At 51.5% G+C, this 15,351-nt stretch overlaps 1 protein-coding gene across 1 annotated transcript; it reads right to left on the bottom strand.

Moving 5' to 3' along the window:
- Positions 1–10,558: 10,558 nt before the first annotated feature.
- ANKRD33 (ankyrin repeat domain 33) lies at positions 10,559–14,031 on the bottom strand. Its single transcript, XM_059187490.1, is given in 5 exon segments — positions 10,559–11,277; positions 12,752–12,892; positions 13,071–13,200; positions 13,413–13,678; positions 13,862–14,031. Coding segments are annotated over 4 exon segments (1,158 nt in total). The 5' UTR covers positions 13,581–13,678; positions 13,862–14,031.
- Between the last annotated feature and the right edge of the window lie 1,320 nt (positions 14,032–15,351).

The raw sequence follows: 15,351 nt of genomic DNA on the forward strand, positions 1-15,351 counted from the left end.
ACTGCTGACTGACCTCACTTCCTCTGCTGAAACCCTCCCCAGCCCCCACCCCACAGCTGCTTCACAGCTCCGGGAGCATTGTGAATTCCAGAACCATGGCACACCCAAATTTCAGTGTCAGGATAGAGCTGTGTCCTGCAGCCAATAGGAAGTACTATGGGATTACCGTATCTGCTCTTCCAGATTATAGCGGCCACTTCGGAGTGTGGCCTCCTGTCCATCTCTCATACCCACTCTCCCCCCGCCCCGCTCTGGCTTCTGATAAACTTCTCCCAATCCAGCCTATGGATCTCTGTTCTGGGAGGTGGAAGTGGGGGCTTCCCCAAGGGAAGCATTCAGTTTGAGACATATAGCAAGCACTGAAATAGTGACACACGGCTAGGTCTGAGTTGCTGGTGAGAGTCAGCGGGGACGGGGAACTTTATCCTGGAAGGAGTCATGAAACAGATGGAGGGTTGGGTTTGGAGGAGGAATGCAGGCCCCCATGGTGAACTGGGGAACCCCCACCTTTGCCAGAGCGCTGAGCCCCCTGGATCCCGACTGGGGCTCTCTCGGGCTTCCTGTGACCCTCATGGGTTCTAGAGCACCCAGAGAACCAGGGGAAGGCACCAGAGAAGGGATGCAGAGTTGGAGAAAGCCCTGGAGACTCAGCCCAATGAGGAAAGGGAAAAGGAATTGCAAACTGTGTCCAAGTGTATAAGATTAATTACTCAGAAGACCAGCTGTTCCTCATATTCAGTGAGGACAGAACAAGAGGAAACAGGCTGAAAGGGCTGATTCGAATTTACATATTCAGAAGAATTTCCCAATGGTGTGTGAAACAGAGTCCTCAAGATCCTAGGGAGGCACGTGGGGTAAACTTCCAGGAGATTTTGACCTGTGGAAGGCAGGTCACGTGGAGTCCTGCATGGGAGCAGATTGGACAGTTTGTGCTTTCAGGCCCCGCTGTGAGTATCAGGTTCAAGCACTGCTCTTGACACCAGGGCGGGGCGAGCAGCGCGGTATTGGACCCATGCAGATGGACAGGACCCCACGCTTGGCTTAATGCTCTGCCGTTGCCATTTTGAAATTCTTAAGCATGTTCGAACAAGGGGCCTGCCTTTTTCATTTTGCACTGGGCCCTACAGATTATGTAGCTGGTTCTGCACCAGGATGAGTAGGAAGAAAAAACAAGGGCGGGGGGGAGGGGCGCTGAATTAGCAGAGAGGGTGAGCTGGGCTTTGCTTCATTTAAATTGTGGAGTGGGAGATTTAGATCAGCCAACCTAGAGATTTTTCAAATGCAAGAAACATGGAAACAGTAGAACAAGGTTCTGCTACCTGAGGACGAAGAAGAACCAGAAGAACCGTGGGTCTCCTTTAGGAGAGAAGTGGGGCAGATACCTGTGAATTCTGTTTGTCCATTTATTCAACACAGAGGACAGAGCGAGCTTTGTGGGCTGGACACGGCTTGAGTTTTTCCTGGAGCGGGAGGGAGAAGCGACCTCTCCACGTCTCCTTCAGTTCTGAGCAGAAGCACCATCGATTGTGTCCCAAAGGCAACAATAAACCAGGGGTCATGGGGCCTGGGTTTCGGGCCTGGATCATCTCTCTAGGCCTCAGTTTCTTCCTCTGGACATTGAGGGGTTTAAACCAGATACTTCCGAAGGTTGTGCCCAGCCTTCTATCAACTTGTTTGGTTCTACAATTCAGAAAATGGTCTGGTCCCACCCAGCCAGTCCATCACGGCTCTCGTGGAAAGGAGACATGGCTGGTGCTAAGGTCTGGGGAGGGCACAGCAGCCAGAGCCTGCCCAGCCCTCCAGGAAGAGGCTGGCAGGGGCCAGATTGCCAGACTTGGAGCCACCGAGTCACCTTCCTCTTCCTCTCCAGCTCCTCCAGGATGTCCCCTAGGTGGGTTCATCCGCTCCTCGCCTATCCCTGGGCCATCAGGATGACTCATCCCAGGATGGAAACCCTGAAGGAAGGGGTAGCATGTCAGAACAGCAGGTCTGAGACTGGGCAGTGCCCACACAATGGCTCAGGGTGAGTTGGCCTACGGTGCAGCCTGGGGCTCTGCTCCAGCACCACCCCCTCCCCAGCAAGCCCCTCCCCACTGCCCCTCCCCACTGGCCCCCACCCCACAGGCCCCTTCCCATAGGCTCCCTTAAGGCTCTGACTTGTCCCCCAAACCAGCCCCACTGCTGTGGGAAAGAGTCCTGGGCTTGGACTTGGAGTGTCCGCATGTGAACCTTCATCTCCACACCTGTGCCAGGTGCTGACCGTTCCTTCTCTACCACATTCTCTGCCTAAAGGCAAATGATCTAGGAGAATCCCCTACCAGCTGTAAAACCCACACAGATGTCTGGCTGTGTGCAAGAGGGAGGCTGAGCTGTGGGGTGGGAGAAAGAGCGTGAACCGGGAGGCAGGTGATCAGAGGCTCTGTTTCCTTTAGGAGGCTCTGTTTCCGGTCCAAGACGAGTACCACCTGCTGCTTCGTGGGCTTCTAGGTACCTACACGAGGGCTAGCTATCCAGAGGAAGGCAGAGCACACTGCAGAGGACTTGGAAGGATGAGGTGACCGTTCCGGAAAAAAAATTCTAAAGATCCCAAATAAGCAGGGCAGTGAAATAAAGAAATGGGATTCTGCAGAGAAACCTTATAAGGAGAAGCACCTGTGCCCAGCCCCAGACCCTCTTGCTGAGGCCCACCCCCTTCCCAAAGTCTCAGCTATTCCTTTCTCTGTCGTTCATTTGCTAACTCTGAATAGTATGTTCACACTGCTGTCTCTCCTTCTTTTTTCAGCTTTGTTGACGTCCGTTGACAAATAAAATTATAAGATATTTGAAGTGTGTATCATAAAGATTTCATACACAGATACAAGGTATAAGGATTCTTTCCATGAAAAAAAAAACCAAACCAAAAAAAAAAAAACAAACCCACACATCCATTACCCTCATATTTATCTTTTTGTTGTTGTTGTTGAGAAGTTTTTTGGGAATAGAATTTAAGTTCTAGGGGCGCCTGGGTGGCTCAGTTGGTTAGGCTGCTGCCTTTGGCTCAGGTCATGATTCCAGGGTCCTGGGATCAAGCCCCTCATTGGGCTCCCTGCTCAGTGGGAAGCCTGCTTCTCCCTTTCCCTCTGCCTGCCACTCTGCTTACTTGTGGGCTCGCTCTCTCTCTCTCTGTCAAATAAATTAATAAAATCTTGAAAGAATTTAAGTTCTACACAATTAGGTAATCTCAATTATACAAGACAGTATTCTCAACTACGGATAGTCACGATATTTTACATTAGATCCCCAGACCTTATTCATCTTCTAGCTGCAAGTTTTTACCTTTCACCAACCTCTCTCCCTAGTTCCCCAGTCTTCAGCACTGGCAACCACTTTTCTGTTCTCCGTGTCTGTAAGTTTGCCTTGGTTTGGATTAAGTGACACCGTACAATATTTGTCTTTCAGCTGCTTCTACATTTAAAACCTTCAGGCATTATTTTCTTTTTTTAAGATTTTATTTTTAAGAACTCTCTACACCCAACATGGGGCCTGAACTCATGACCCTGAGATCAAGAGTCGTCCAACTTGACCAACTGAGCCACCCAGGCATCCTCTGCCCTTAATTTAAAGCTTTGGAATGTAGGCCATTTATTTGTTTTTGTTTTGTTAATTGAAAGATCATTAGAGATGCTTGGAAGCTCAGGCTGAGCATTTAGGATGGCATGGGAGTTCATAGAGTCATCAAGACTCTTCACTCTAAAGAAAAGCAGATCCCAAATTTGTAGGGCAAGGGTGGGCAGAGTTGCCCGGCAAGGGGTTGGGGGTCTGGGAGGCTCCTGGATGGTGCCAAGGGGACCCTTGTTGCCTGAGGACAGAGTCTGAGGGGTTAAACGGACTAAACCCAATGGGAAGGGCTTGGTATTTGGACAAGGAGGGGGGTCCCCAGAATTTGCGAGCTGGTTATAGCCCCAGCTGGGAGAGATTGTTCGAAAGAGGGTCTGGGTGGCTGGGTGAGGCCACAGGCCAGCGGGATTTCCTTCAGCTCCAGTCACTCGGGTGGGTGGGACCGGATTGCTGGAACTGGACACAGGAATCTGCCTTTGTTTCCAGCTGGAGGGGAAATGCCATAAATCCTGCCCCTTTCCCACCCCTCCGGCATCCGTGCCCGGGCTCTGGCCTTGCAGCCCCGGACAGCCTGGTATGGACGGCCATCAGCAAGCTCTTGATCCCTGGACCTCCTCACCCACAGACCTCTGCCCCAAATTCCCCCACAGCAGATCAGGGCCACAGATGTAGGAAACAGAGGTCGGGAGGTCTCCAAGGCAGGTCTGAAGTAAATAACCACCAAGCAAGATTTAGGTTTTGACCTGCTCCCCTCTCTCCTCCTCCAAGGGACCACGGCTTTTCAGCGAGGTCTAAGGGTGACCTCGAGGGTAAGCCTTGGCCCTCTTCCCCCCACCAACTCCCACTCCAAAGAGCTGGACAGTCTACAGCTCAGAGCACAGTCCAAGGGGCAATGCCTGGAGCTGGACAGCTGGGGAATGGGGAGTGCTGGGGAGCAGCAGGGCTGGGGGAGGGGCGGGATGGCACCCCAGGGACAGGGAACCCTGTCTTTACTTTTCCCAGTCCTGGGTCTGAGTCTTTGTGTCCCTGTGACGGGGTGGGTTTATGTGTCCTTTTGGGGGGAGGGGCAGTGGGCCTGTGTATACTTCTGAGCCCGGGGAACTGCAGGGCCCTATGGGACCTGGGCTGGTGGTGTGTTGGCACATGACATTGCCCGTGTGACCAATCCAGGCTGCACAGTCCCTCCAACTCCAAGCCTTGCTCTCCAGTCAGTCCTCCTACGGATGTGGTACCTTCTTTAACCATGAACAGCCAGGGTCCCTCTGAGGAAAAGGAGAGAAGGGAACGGCTCCGATTGTCTGCAGGAACCCTGGCCAGGTGGGTTTGACAGGGAGGCCAGCGGAAATCTGACGGCAGAAGTGTACTCAGAGGCCAGGGACAGGAATGGGTGGGGAATGGGGAAGAAAGTGTGGGGAATGGAAGATGCACGGATGGTTCCAACCATTTGGGAAGTATGACTGCTGGAGGGGAGGGAATCCTGTCCAGGTGCCCCAGCTTAGAAGAAAGGGACCATGAACCAATGAGTCTCCACCTGTCCCTCTGTCCTCCCTACATATATGTACTCCCTTACCTTGTCTTGCTTGGCCCAGCAGGACTTCTCTGGGGTGTGCCCTGGGATGACTGGGGACACTGGCTCTTAGACCAGGACAGTCCCTATAAAGAGGAAGGCAATAACAAAGGGTGCTCTAAGCATCCCAGACTTTGGTGGAGCCTGAACTTAGTTCTTATGTACACACATTCATTACACCTGTAAGGGGCTAGGCGCAGAGCCAGGAACTGGGGAGACAGACCCAGGTTCGGCCCATGCAAGACAGAGGGAAGGCTGTCCCAGGAGTCCTCACAAGGCTGGCTGACATCCCAGTGTGTCCGAAAAGCCAACTTTTCAGTCCCTTTTGTAGGAGCCCCTGTTGGGCAGGGTGAGGGTGCACAGGCACATGCAGGGAGCAGGCTGGCTGCTGTCAGTGCTGTATGGACAGGCAGCGGGCCAAGAGTGCCCCGGGGGGAAGGGGGAAGAGTTTCCAGGATCGGCTCTGAGAAAGCTGTCTGGGATAAGCATGTCTCCACTTCAAGGCCCACCAGAGTAGCATCCTGGGGTCATGGGGGGATGCCACGGGGTTCCCAGGACATGTCCCACTGGCCTTCTCCCCAGAGCCACCCCCTTGGCCACACCCCTTGCAGATCAGCCCAGTCACAAAACCTGTTGTTGATGGGGCTGCTGACTGTCAGGCAGGGCCACACTCAGTGCCCACATAGCCCACCCCCTGTTTAGGCTGCAGGACAACCCTGAGAAGTAAAGATTATATACTATCACGGCTGAATGTTACAAATTAGGAGACTGAGGCTGGGAGTGGGCCTGGGTCATGGAGATGGTCAGAAGCAGAGCCGGGATCCAAAGTCAGGAGTTGGCCTGAGCAGGGTGCTTTTGCAGGGCCATGCTCTGCACAGTCAGGAACCTGGCCCTGGGTTCCCCGGCCTCGACTGACGGGGACTCCATGCCAGGCTGCAGGAGCTGGCCTGGCATGGGAAGAAGCTGGGATGTTGGTGGTGAAGCTGGGATGTTTGGGCGGCACAAGCAGAGCAGCTCCCATCGGTGTCTTTCCTCTCTGGAAGCCTGAAAGGCTGTCAGAAGCTGTTAGAGGATTCGGGACAAAAGGCTTGCTTGGCCTGGGTGGGGTACTTGTGGGACTGCAGACCTGGGACGAGAGCTGCCCCAGGATGGCTGGGGACCGATGGTGGGGCTCCAAGGTGAAGAGGCTGCTTCTGTGGGAGGATGGCTGCCTGCTTGTGGAAGCCCCCAGCCCAGATCCAGCCCATGCTGGCCAGGAGGGAGAGCGAGCACGGAGGGTTAGTTCTCTGGTCCTGAAGATGCTGACGTCACCCCTGTGCCCTAGGACAACTCAGGCTGGTTAGACGTGGCAGGGAGAGGCTCAGAAAGCCCAGTCAGCCAGGCCATGGGCAGAGGCCATGTGCCGCTGTGGAAAGGAAACAGACTCCAGGGTCCACAGACGAGAGCTCCGACTGCCACTTCTCCTCTATCAGTTGGTGACCTTGCGCAAGTCCCTTAATCATGGTCTGTTCCCTTGACTATAAAATAGGAAGGTCATGAGGAATCAATAGGGCAATAGTGATGCTAAGGCCAGGACAGTTCCAGCTGGCTGAATTCTCTCAGCGGCCCCGTGCTGACATGTTAGTGTCACCTCCATGGTGTGTGTGAGAGCCTGGAGGCTCAGACAGGCTCAATGACTTGCCCAAGGTCACCAGCCATCTCCCAGCCTGAAGCGTGTAGCCACCACACTGTTCCAAGCTGGCAGAGGTAGTTTCTTTCCATCTTCAATGGGAGGAAAGGACCCCAGCTCCATCCCGGAGGCCCAGAAATAGCTCAGTCAAACTCAGTCCCCCAGGACCCTTCCACAGTACCTCAAACCTTGGTAGCACTTTACAGTTTAATGGGGCCTCTTAACCCAGATTTTCTAATGGATCTTTCCCAAAATTCTGTCTTCCCCCCATGAACAGATGAAAAAACAGAGGCAAGAGGAAATTGTCTTAATCACAGGTAGGAAATGGTAAATCAGCCTGGAATCTAGTCCAATCCACCATAGTTGCCTTCAGAAGCCTCCAGCAAAGGGAAGTCTGGGTGACTCAGTCAACTGAGCTGCTGACTCAGTTGCAGCTCGGGTCATGATCTCAGGGTCCTGGGATCGAGCCCCATGTCACAGTGGGCTCCACGCTCAGCAGGAGTCCGCTTCTCTCTCTCTCCCTCTCTCTGTGTCCCTCCCCGACTCATGCTCGCGTGCTCCATTTCAAATACATAAACAAATCCTTAAAAACGAAACAAAACAAAACAAAACATAAAGAACCCCCTGGAGAAATCACACACCGTCTAACCCAAATAGTCGCTCTCACCTCAGTGTGTGTCTCCATGCTCTCCCTATTCAAAGAACAGGTTTATTTTTTAATTTTTCAAAATCTAGTAATACATGACTAAAAAGTCAAAATGTTCTGTGCAGAACAATTCCGAGTAATATATGTGGATACTCCACCCCCAAGAAGTTGGAATGTAACACCCCACTTCTTCATTGTGGGCTTCATGTAATGACTTCCTTCCAAAGAGCATGATCTAGGAAGGGGGAAGAGAAACATCACAGGGAGAAACCTGAGAAACCCTACTTCAGCCAGGTGATCGAGGTTCCCTCAACCATGATGTTCACAGCACGTACCCTTCATGGAATGTGATGGGAATGGCATGTCACCTCTGTGGTCTTCCTCCTGAAAGCCAATAACCCCAGTCTCATCATGAGAAAAACATCAAATAAATCCCAGTTGAGGAATATTCTACAAAACACCTGATCAGTACTCCTCAAAATCGCCACAGTCATCAGAAACAAGGAAAATTAGACAAGTCATTACAGTCAAGAGGAATCTACAAAGGCATGACAACTAAATGTTATATGATATTGTGGATGGAATTCTGGACAGAAAAGGGACATCAGGGGTGCCTGGGTGGCCCAGCGGGTTAAAGCCACTGCCTTCAGCTCAGGTCATGATCTCAGGGTCCTGGGTTCGAGCCCCACATCAGGCTCTCTGCTCAGCAGGGAGACTGCTTTCCTCTCTCTCTCTGCCTGCCTCTCTGCCTGCTTGTGATCTGTGTTTGTCAAATAAATAAATAAAATCTTAAAAAAAAAGGGGGGGGTGCCTGGATGGCTTAGTGGGTTAAGCCTCTGCCTTCAGCTCAGGTCATGATCTCGAGGTCCAGGGATCGAGTCCCGAGTCGGGCTCTCTGCTCAGCAGGGAGCCTGCCTCCCCCTCTCTCTCTGCCTGCCTCTCTGCCTACTTGTGATCTCTGTCAAATAAATAAAATCTTTAAAAATAAATAAATAAATAAATAAAAAGGGACATCAGGGAAAATCTAAGGAAATCTGAAACAAGTTTTGACTTTAGTAATAATGCATTAATATTGGTTCACTAATTGTAATGCACGCATTATACGCATGTTGACAAGAGGTCACTGAGTGTGGAGTATGGGAACTCTGCACCATTGCCACAACTCCTCTGTAAATCTCAAACTGTTGTAAAAAATGAAGCTTTTTAAAAAAAGTCTAAAGTTTCGGGGCACCTGGGTGCTCAGTTGTTAGGCATCTGCCTTCGGCTCAGGTCATGATCCCAGGGTCCTGGGATTGAGCCCCACATCAGGCTCTCTGCTTGACAGGAAGCCTGCTTCTCCCTCTCCCACTCCCCCTGCTTGTGTTCCCTCTCTCTGTGTCTCTCTGTCAAATAAATAAAATCTTAAAAAAAAAAAAAAAAGTCGGGCTGCCTGGGTGGCTCAGCAGGTTAAGCATCTGCCTTCGGCTCAAGTCAATCTCAGGGTCCTGGGATTGAGAACTGCGTAGGGCTTGCTCAGCAGGGAGCCTGCTTCCCCCTCTCTCTCTTCTTGCCTCTCTGGCTACTTGTGATTTCTCTCTCTGTGTCAAATAAATAAAATCTTTTTTTAAAAAGTCAAAAGTTTCAAAAAGATATTCAGTGAAAAGTTTCCCTTCTGCCCTGGGTCAGTTGCTCAGTCATCTTGCTGAGCAAACGACCATGTTTCTTCCCAGTGAGGTTCCAGTGAGGCAGCAGGGCTCCAGTGGAGAGCCTGGCCTCCACAACTAGATGGCTGGCTCTCAATCTTGATCTCTACCAGTTTCTAGCTGTGTGACCCCAGGTAATGCCTTCCCTTCTGAGTGTCCTGTGTCCTCAAAGATAAAACCCTCACAAGATTATTGGGAGTGTTAAACACATTAATGTATATAGTAAGCACTTTGCAAATGGTTGCTTTTACTATTACAAATAAGCAAATGCATTAAGAAAAAATACCCAGGGGCGCCTGCCTGGCTCAGTCGGAGGAGCACGTGACTCTTGATCCCAGGGTTATGAGTTTGAGTCCCACCTTGGGTGTGGCGATTACTTTAAAAATAAAATCTTAAAAAAAAAAAAAAAAAAGTAGGGCGCCTGGGTGGCTCAGTGGGTTAATGCCTCTGCCTTCGGCTCGGGTCATGATCCCAGGGTCCTGGGATCAAGCCCCACATCGGGCTCTCTGCTCAGTGGGGAGCCTGCTTCCCTTCCTCTCTCTCTGTCTACTTGTGATCTCTGTCTGTCAAATAAATAAATAAAATCTAAAAAAAAAAAAAGTGAGAAAAAAACTATAAATAACACACACAAAAAATTACTAAGTGCCTTTTCAAGCAATTTTAGATCATTGGCTAATAACCCCACCTATGGGTCATCAAGGGAAAGTAATTTTGTCTGACATACTATTTACTCTTTATTAGGGCCCAGACCTTACATAAAGTTAAGAGGTTAAGCTGCTGAAGACTGATAAATAGCAAACTATTTTTCTCTGGCAGAACAAAAAAGGGATGGTTTTATTGCTAAGTAGGAATTAAACCTTTTTGTACTTGCCTTTCCAATCTTATTCAGGCATTTTTCTCTCCACCGTCAGGTAACGGTTTTTCCTTTCCTCCTTCATTCCTTCATTCACTAAGTAGTTAAATGCTCCCTGGTACTCAGTATACGTTTGTATCCATCAAGTTTATCTCGGTGCACATTTTCCCTTGACAAACAGTAGCACGCCATTCACGCTGTTTCACCCCTTGATTATTGACACTTAATACATCTCGAAGACAGTTTCATATCAGAACATACAGAGCTTCCTTAACTTTGTTTTACCACTGTGCAGAATACATCCTATGGATGTACTATGATCACACCCATAAGGAACTTAGCTAGTTGCCTAGCTAAGTTGATGAACACTTAGGTTGTTTTCACTCTGATGATTGCAAACAATGCCGTATGAATAACCTCTCAAGGAGAGCGCAGAAGCATTTGTACAGAGAGCAATGGGAAAGCAGAAAGGGCTCTAGAGGGTGAAGGAGCCTTAGGGAGGGACCTGATCACCTGTTCTCAGCCTGGCCTCATCCATCTTCCTCTAATTCTGTGCTCACCTACCCTCCTCCTCCTCCCTCCTCTTCCTCTCCATCCTGAGCTCCTGGTATCTCCAGACAGGAAGGGCTAGGCTTTGATTCTCTCTGCGCCTGGGCTCTGGCTTGTACTGTGTGTAAGATGAGGGTGCCTTGGAGAGGCGGATCTTGGGGTTTGGGGGCCTGGGGCTACTACTGTCCCTGGGCTGTAGCCACTGAGGGCACATACTCAGCACACCCTGACGGCTCTGGTAGGGGATGAGGACCCGGGAGCCAGCGACTACCTGGGGGGGTTGGGGGGCTGGGGGAGGGGGTGGGGCAGTGCCTAGCAGCTCTGGCACAGACTTGCTTCGGGTGCCCAGCGCAGGTGGCTGGTCAGGGCACAGGGTATGGCAGGCCGTGGTGAGGAAGGGACTGGCCAGGCTGGTGGTGATGGTCACGAGGTGGTCCAGGACACCCCCCTCCTGAGGAGACTGGGCAAAGGGGAGGCTCAAAGTGGCCTGCAGTCGCTCTAGGAGAGATGGGGTAGCCTGGGCCTGGGCCTGGGCCTGAGCCACGAGCCCAGGCAAGGCTGGCCACTCGGGCTGGTAATGCTGGCTCAGCTGCTCTATTTGGGGGCGCCGCAGCAGCGCCCGGATCCTCTGCACAGTGTCGAAGCTGTCGGTCAGCAGTGCCCATTCTAGGGCCGTCTTGCCCCGAAGAGGATCCACCGCTGTCAGGTCAGCACCTGGGAGGGGGCACAGGAGTGACATGGGATGGGACAGGGACTGGTGACTTGCAGAAGGGCAGATTCTTTAGCCCCGGGACTGATTTTGGGGAGGATTACAAACCACAGAGGCCCTTCCTTCTGCAGCTGGAATCTGGGAGCTGTGACCGGCTACAGTCTCAGGACAGTATCAGCCCCAGAGCCCAATCTCCTGTTTAAGACTAAAGAAGAAGGGGTACCTGGGCGGCAGCTCAGGTCATGATACCAGAGTCTAAGGATCGAGTCCCGTATGGGGCTCCTTGCTCAGTGAGAGCCTGCTTCTCCCTCCCTGCCACTCCCCTTGCTTGTGCTCTTTCTCCCCGAAATAAATAAATAAAATCCTTTAAAAAAAAAAAAAAAAGACTAAAGAAGAAAACAGTGAAGTCCAGAGAGTAAAAAAGACTTCAGAGAGACCTGGTGGAGGGCCCTGTAAACCTGTAAGGAGCCGAGGAACAGATTGTGGGCAGGTCGCCCAGGACAAGGGAGGCCTGAGTGGCAAATGCTGGGCAAGTGGAGGGGGGTCCTATGGGCCCCCACTCCTCATTCTTCTCATCACCACACCCCTCTAATCTGGGCTGGGGAGATAACAGTCATTTTGGGGTAAAAGGAGGTTGCAGAGTTTTCTCCCTTCTCATCCCAAACACAGTCAGATGGGGTAGGGAAAGGAAGAGTTGGAGGCCAGGGGTCCCCAGGGTGACCAACAGATGGTAGTCCCACCTGAAGAAATAGTGGAGGCCCAAGACTTCATGAGCAGTGTGAACAACTCCACTCAGCCACACGCCTCAACTACATATCATCGTGTCCCTGAAACCCTGGCTTGTCAGAGACAGAAGTCATCCCAGAGAAAACCAACACCCTCTTTATACTGGTAAGTCCCGGAGAGAGAAGGCTTCTGCCCAGGGTCACTCAGCTAGTGGCTGAGCCAAAACTAGAACCCAACAGTCTGGTTCCAGATATCAGCATTTTTTGTTTTTCTAGCTGGTCTAGGTTTTCCTCCCAAGCTTTCTTTTCTGAGACCAACATGCACAATGTAAACAGAGACATCAAGGGGCATCTGGGTGGCTCAGTGGGTTAAGCCTCTGCCTTCGGCTCAAGTCGTGATCCCAGGGTCCTGGGATCGAGCCTCATGTCGGGCTCTCTGCTCGGTGGGGAACCTGCTTCTCTCTTTCTGCCAGCCTCTCTGCCTACTTGTGATCTCTCTCTGTCAAATAAATAAAAATATTAACATATATATATATATATATATATATATATATATAAAAAACAGAGACATCAATAGCTAGACTTCGTTGATTCTGAGAAACTCAAGCACACTCCCCTCCTCCAGGAAGTCGGCCTAGATTGATCCTCCGTGTCCACCTCTCTTCTCTCTGTAACTACACGGCTGACTAAGCCTCAGGCTGGAAGGCTTGGGGAGGAACTGGTTGTCACAAATCCTGGTCCAGGCCCCATGCACCTGCCATGAGGAGGGCAGCCACGCATTCCGAACGGTTCCGCACAGCAGCTTTCATCAGTGCTGTTAGCCCCCGCTGGTCTCGGCGCTCCAGGTCCAGGCCCGGGTAATAGTTGAGCAGAAGACTCACCAGAGGCACATGGCCTGCAGAGTACCAAGGACAGAGCTTAGCTCTCCCCAAAGAGGGTGATGAAGCCCCAAACTCACCCTCCACCAAACACAACAGTCTTTGCGGTGGAAGAACACAATACAAAAAGTATGGGATTGTGACCCTGTCTGAAGTGGGGGAAACTGGTGGATGGTAAGGTTAACAGTCTCTCACCTGCTTGGGCAGCCAGCATGAGGGCAGTGTCCCCTTCTTTATCCTGCTGGTTCACATCGAGGAAAGGGCAGCGGCTGAGCAGAGCCACAACACTCTCGAAGCCTCGGTAGCAGGCAACCATGAGACCTGTCTGGGGGAGGAGCAGCTCAGCCCCTGCGCTTTTTTCCAGGATCTCCTTGGAGCCCCTGTGCCCTCTAAACCCACATCCATCTTGTTTAGCCTCTGGTTAGACCTACCCTCGACCCCTCCCTTCCTCCCACGGATCCAGGCACTGGATAAATGTCCTGTGGCAAGGACACAGGGTTGCTCTAGCTGCACTGGGAAACACCTGAGGTAGCTCACCCTCCCGTTGCCATCCACCTCGGTGGCTTCTTCTGGGGAGACCCCACCATCCAACGTGGCTTGAAGCTGGACAGGGTCATTGCGGACACAGCCCCAGTACAAGGCCCCCAGCCTACAGCCTGGGGCAGGGGTCTCCTGGCCGGTGGGGCAGGATGAAGACTCAGACATGCCCAGCCCACCCCTGGGCAACTCCGGCTCTTCCTCTTCCAGTTGGAGCGCGGGGTGGGGGCAAGAACGCCCGTTCCTCAGCGTCACGCAGCTGGCACCTGTAACACAGAACGGAGGGGAACACTTCTCCCTGTACGCCAGGGAAGGGTCCCAGCACCCTACCCAACTTAGGAGAAGACAAACTGTGGGCAGGAGCCCTAAGAGGGCAGAAGTGGTTCGCTGTGAGGATCCCAGTGAGAGTCAAGGAGAGGGGCGGTCTTCTCTTTCCCACGGGACCTTACCCAGGTGTGGAGGCTCCCTAGGAGGCAGTCATTGCCGGGGCCCGCAGCAGCCCCCAGGCTCCTGGGGGCACACTTGCGGGATCTCCAGAACAGCGGGAGGAGGACTCGCTCTCCCCAGGAAACAAGGCAGGTAACAGATGGCTGGACTTAGGGAAAGAGCTGCTGCAAACACCCCGGAGCTGAGCTGGATCAAGCCGGGTCAGTAGCGAACGGGAATGGGGCGGGGGCGGGGGGGGACCGGGAGGGGCGGGTGCCCTCCTCTCCCAGAGACCAGGACCGGCCAGAGAGCCCGCCCATGAGTGGGCGGGGCCCAATCAAGGAGGCTCCTCCCCCGCGGAGGAGGCTCTGGGTAAGACCCCGCCCCGCCAAAACGTGCTCACCTTCCACCTCCCGAACCCGTAGCAGAACTTTCCGAGGCTGGAGGGTCGTGAGGGGTCCCTACCCAGCCGCGTAAGCCTGAAGTCTCTTTCCCTTCCGCGGAGCTGGAGTGGTGGAAGGAGAGGGTTCGAGTGCAGACATCGCGATGAACAGGGGCTGGAACTCGGGGAGGTGGAGCTCTGGAGGTTACCTGGCCTTTTTTTTTTTTTTTTTTTTTTTTTTTTTGAGGTTCTGGGGAAATTAAAATATAAAGAATTGTCTAATTAGGAGGACAGAATTATGGTATAGTAAGTTTCATGGACTAGTTTTGATATGGTAAATTCAGTATGGAATATTTAGATTGCATTAAAACTACAATAATTGGGGGCGCCTGGGTGGCTCAGTGGGTTAAGCCGCTGGCTCTCTGCTCAGCAGGGAACCTGCTTCTCTCTCTCTCTCTCTCTCTGCCTGCCTCTCTGTCTACTGTCATCTCTCTCTGTCAAATAAATAAAGTCTTTAAAAAATTACAATAATTGAATTACATTATTTACAATTATGTATTAATTTTTGAACCATTCTTTAAAGTAAATTAAAACTAAATATTAAATGTAATGGGTCAGTTTTGGACCTCAGGTGTAGAAAACGGAGCCAACCGTGGTCATCTGTTTATATCACTCCCACCATCAGCCCGTACGAGAACTTTTTTATTTTACTTTATTTATCTCTTTCTTCACAGATCCCCCACAGCCTATTATGCTCCTGCTTTCCCTTTATCAATTGGCATGTATATATTCTTGAAAATGTAAACTGCATTTAAAAAGGTATTTTATTGGGGTGCCTGGGTGCCTCCGTGAGTTAAGCCTCTGCCTTCTGCTTGGGTCATGGTCTGGGGGTTCTGGGATGGAGCCCCACATGGAGCTCTCTGCTCAGCAGGGAACCTGCTTCCCCCTCTCTCTCTGCCTGCCTCTTTGCCTACTTGTGATTTCTCTCTCTGTCAAATAAATAAAATCTTTTTTTTTTTTAAAAAAAGGTAGTATTGGTTTATGTATGTTTTTTAAATTAGTTTCAGAGGTAGAGTTTAGTGATTCACCCTCTACACACAACACCCAGTGCTCATTACGTGAAGTGCCCTT

The sequence above is a fragment of the Mustela lutreola genome, chromosome 8, assembly GCF_030435805.1.
Source record: "Mustela lutreola isolate mMusLut2 chromosome 8, mMusLut2.pri, whole genome shotgun sequence".
Taxonomy (NCBI): Eukaryota; Metazoa; Chordata; class Mammalia; order Carnivora; family Mustelidae; genus Mustela; species Mustela lutreola.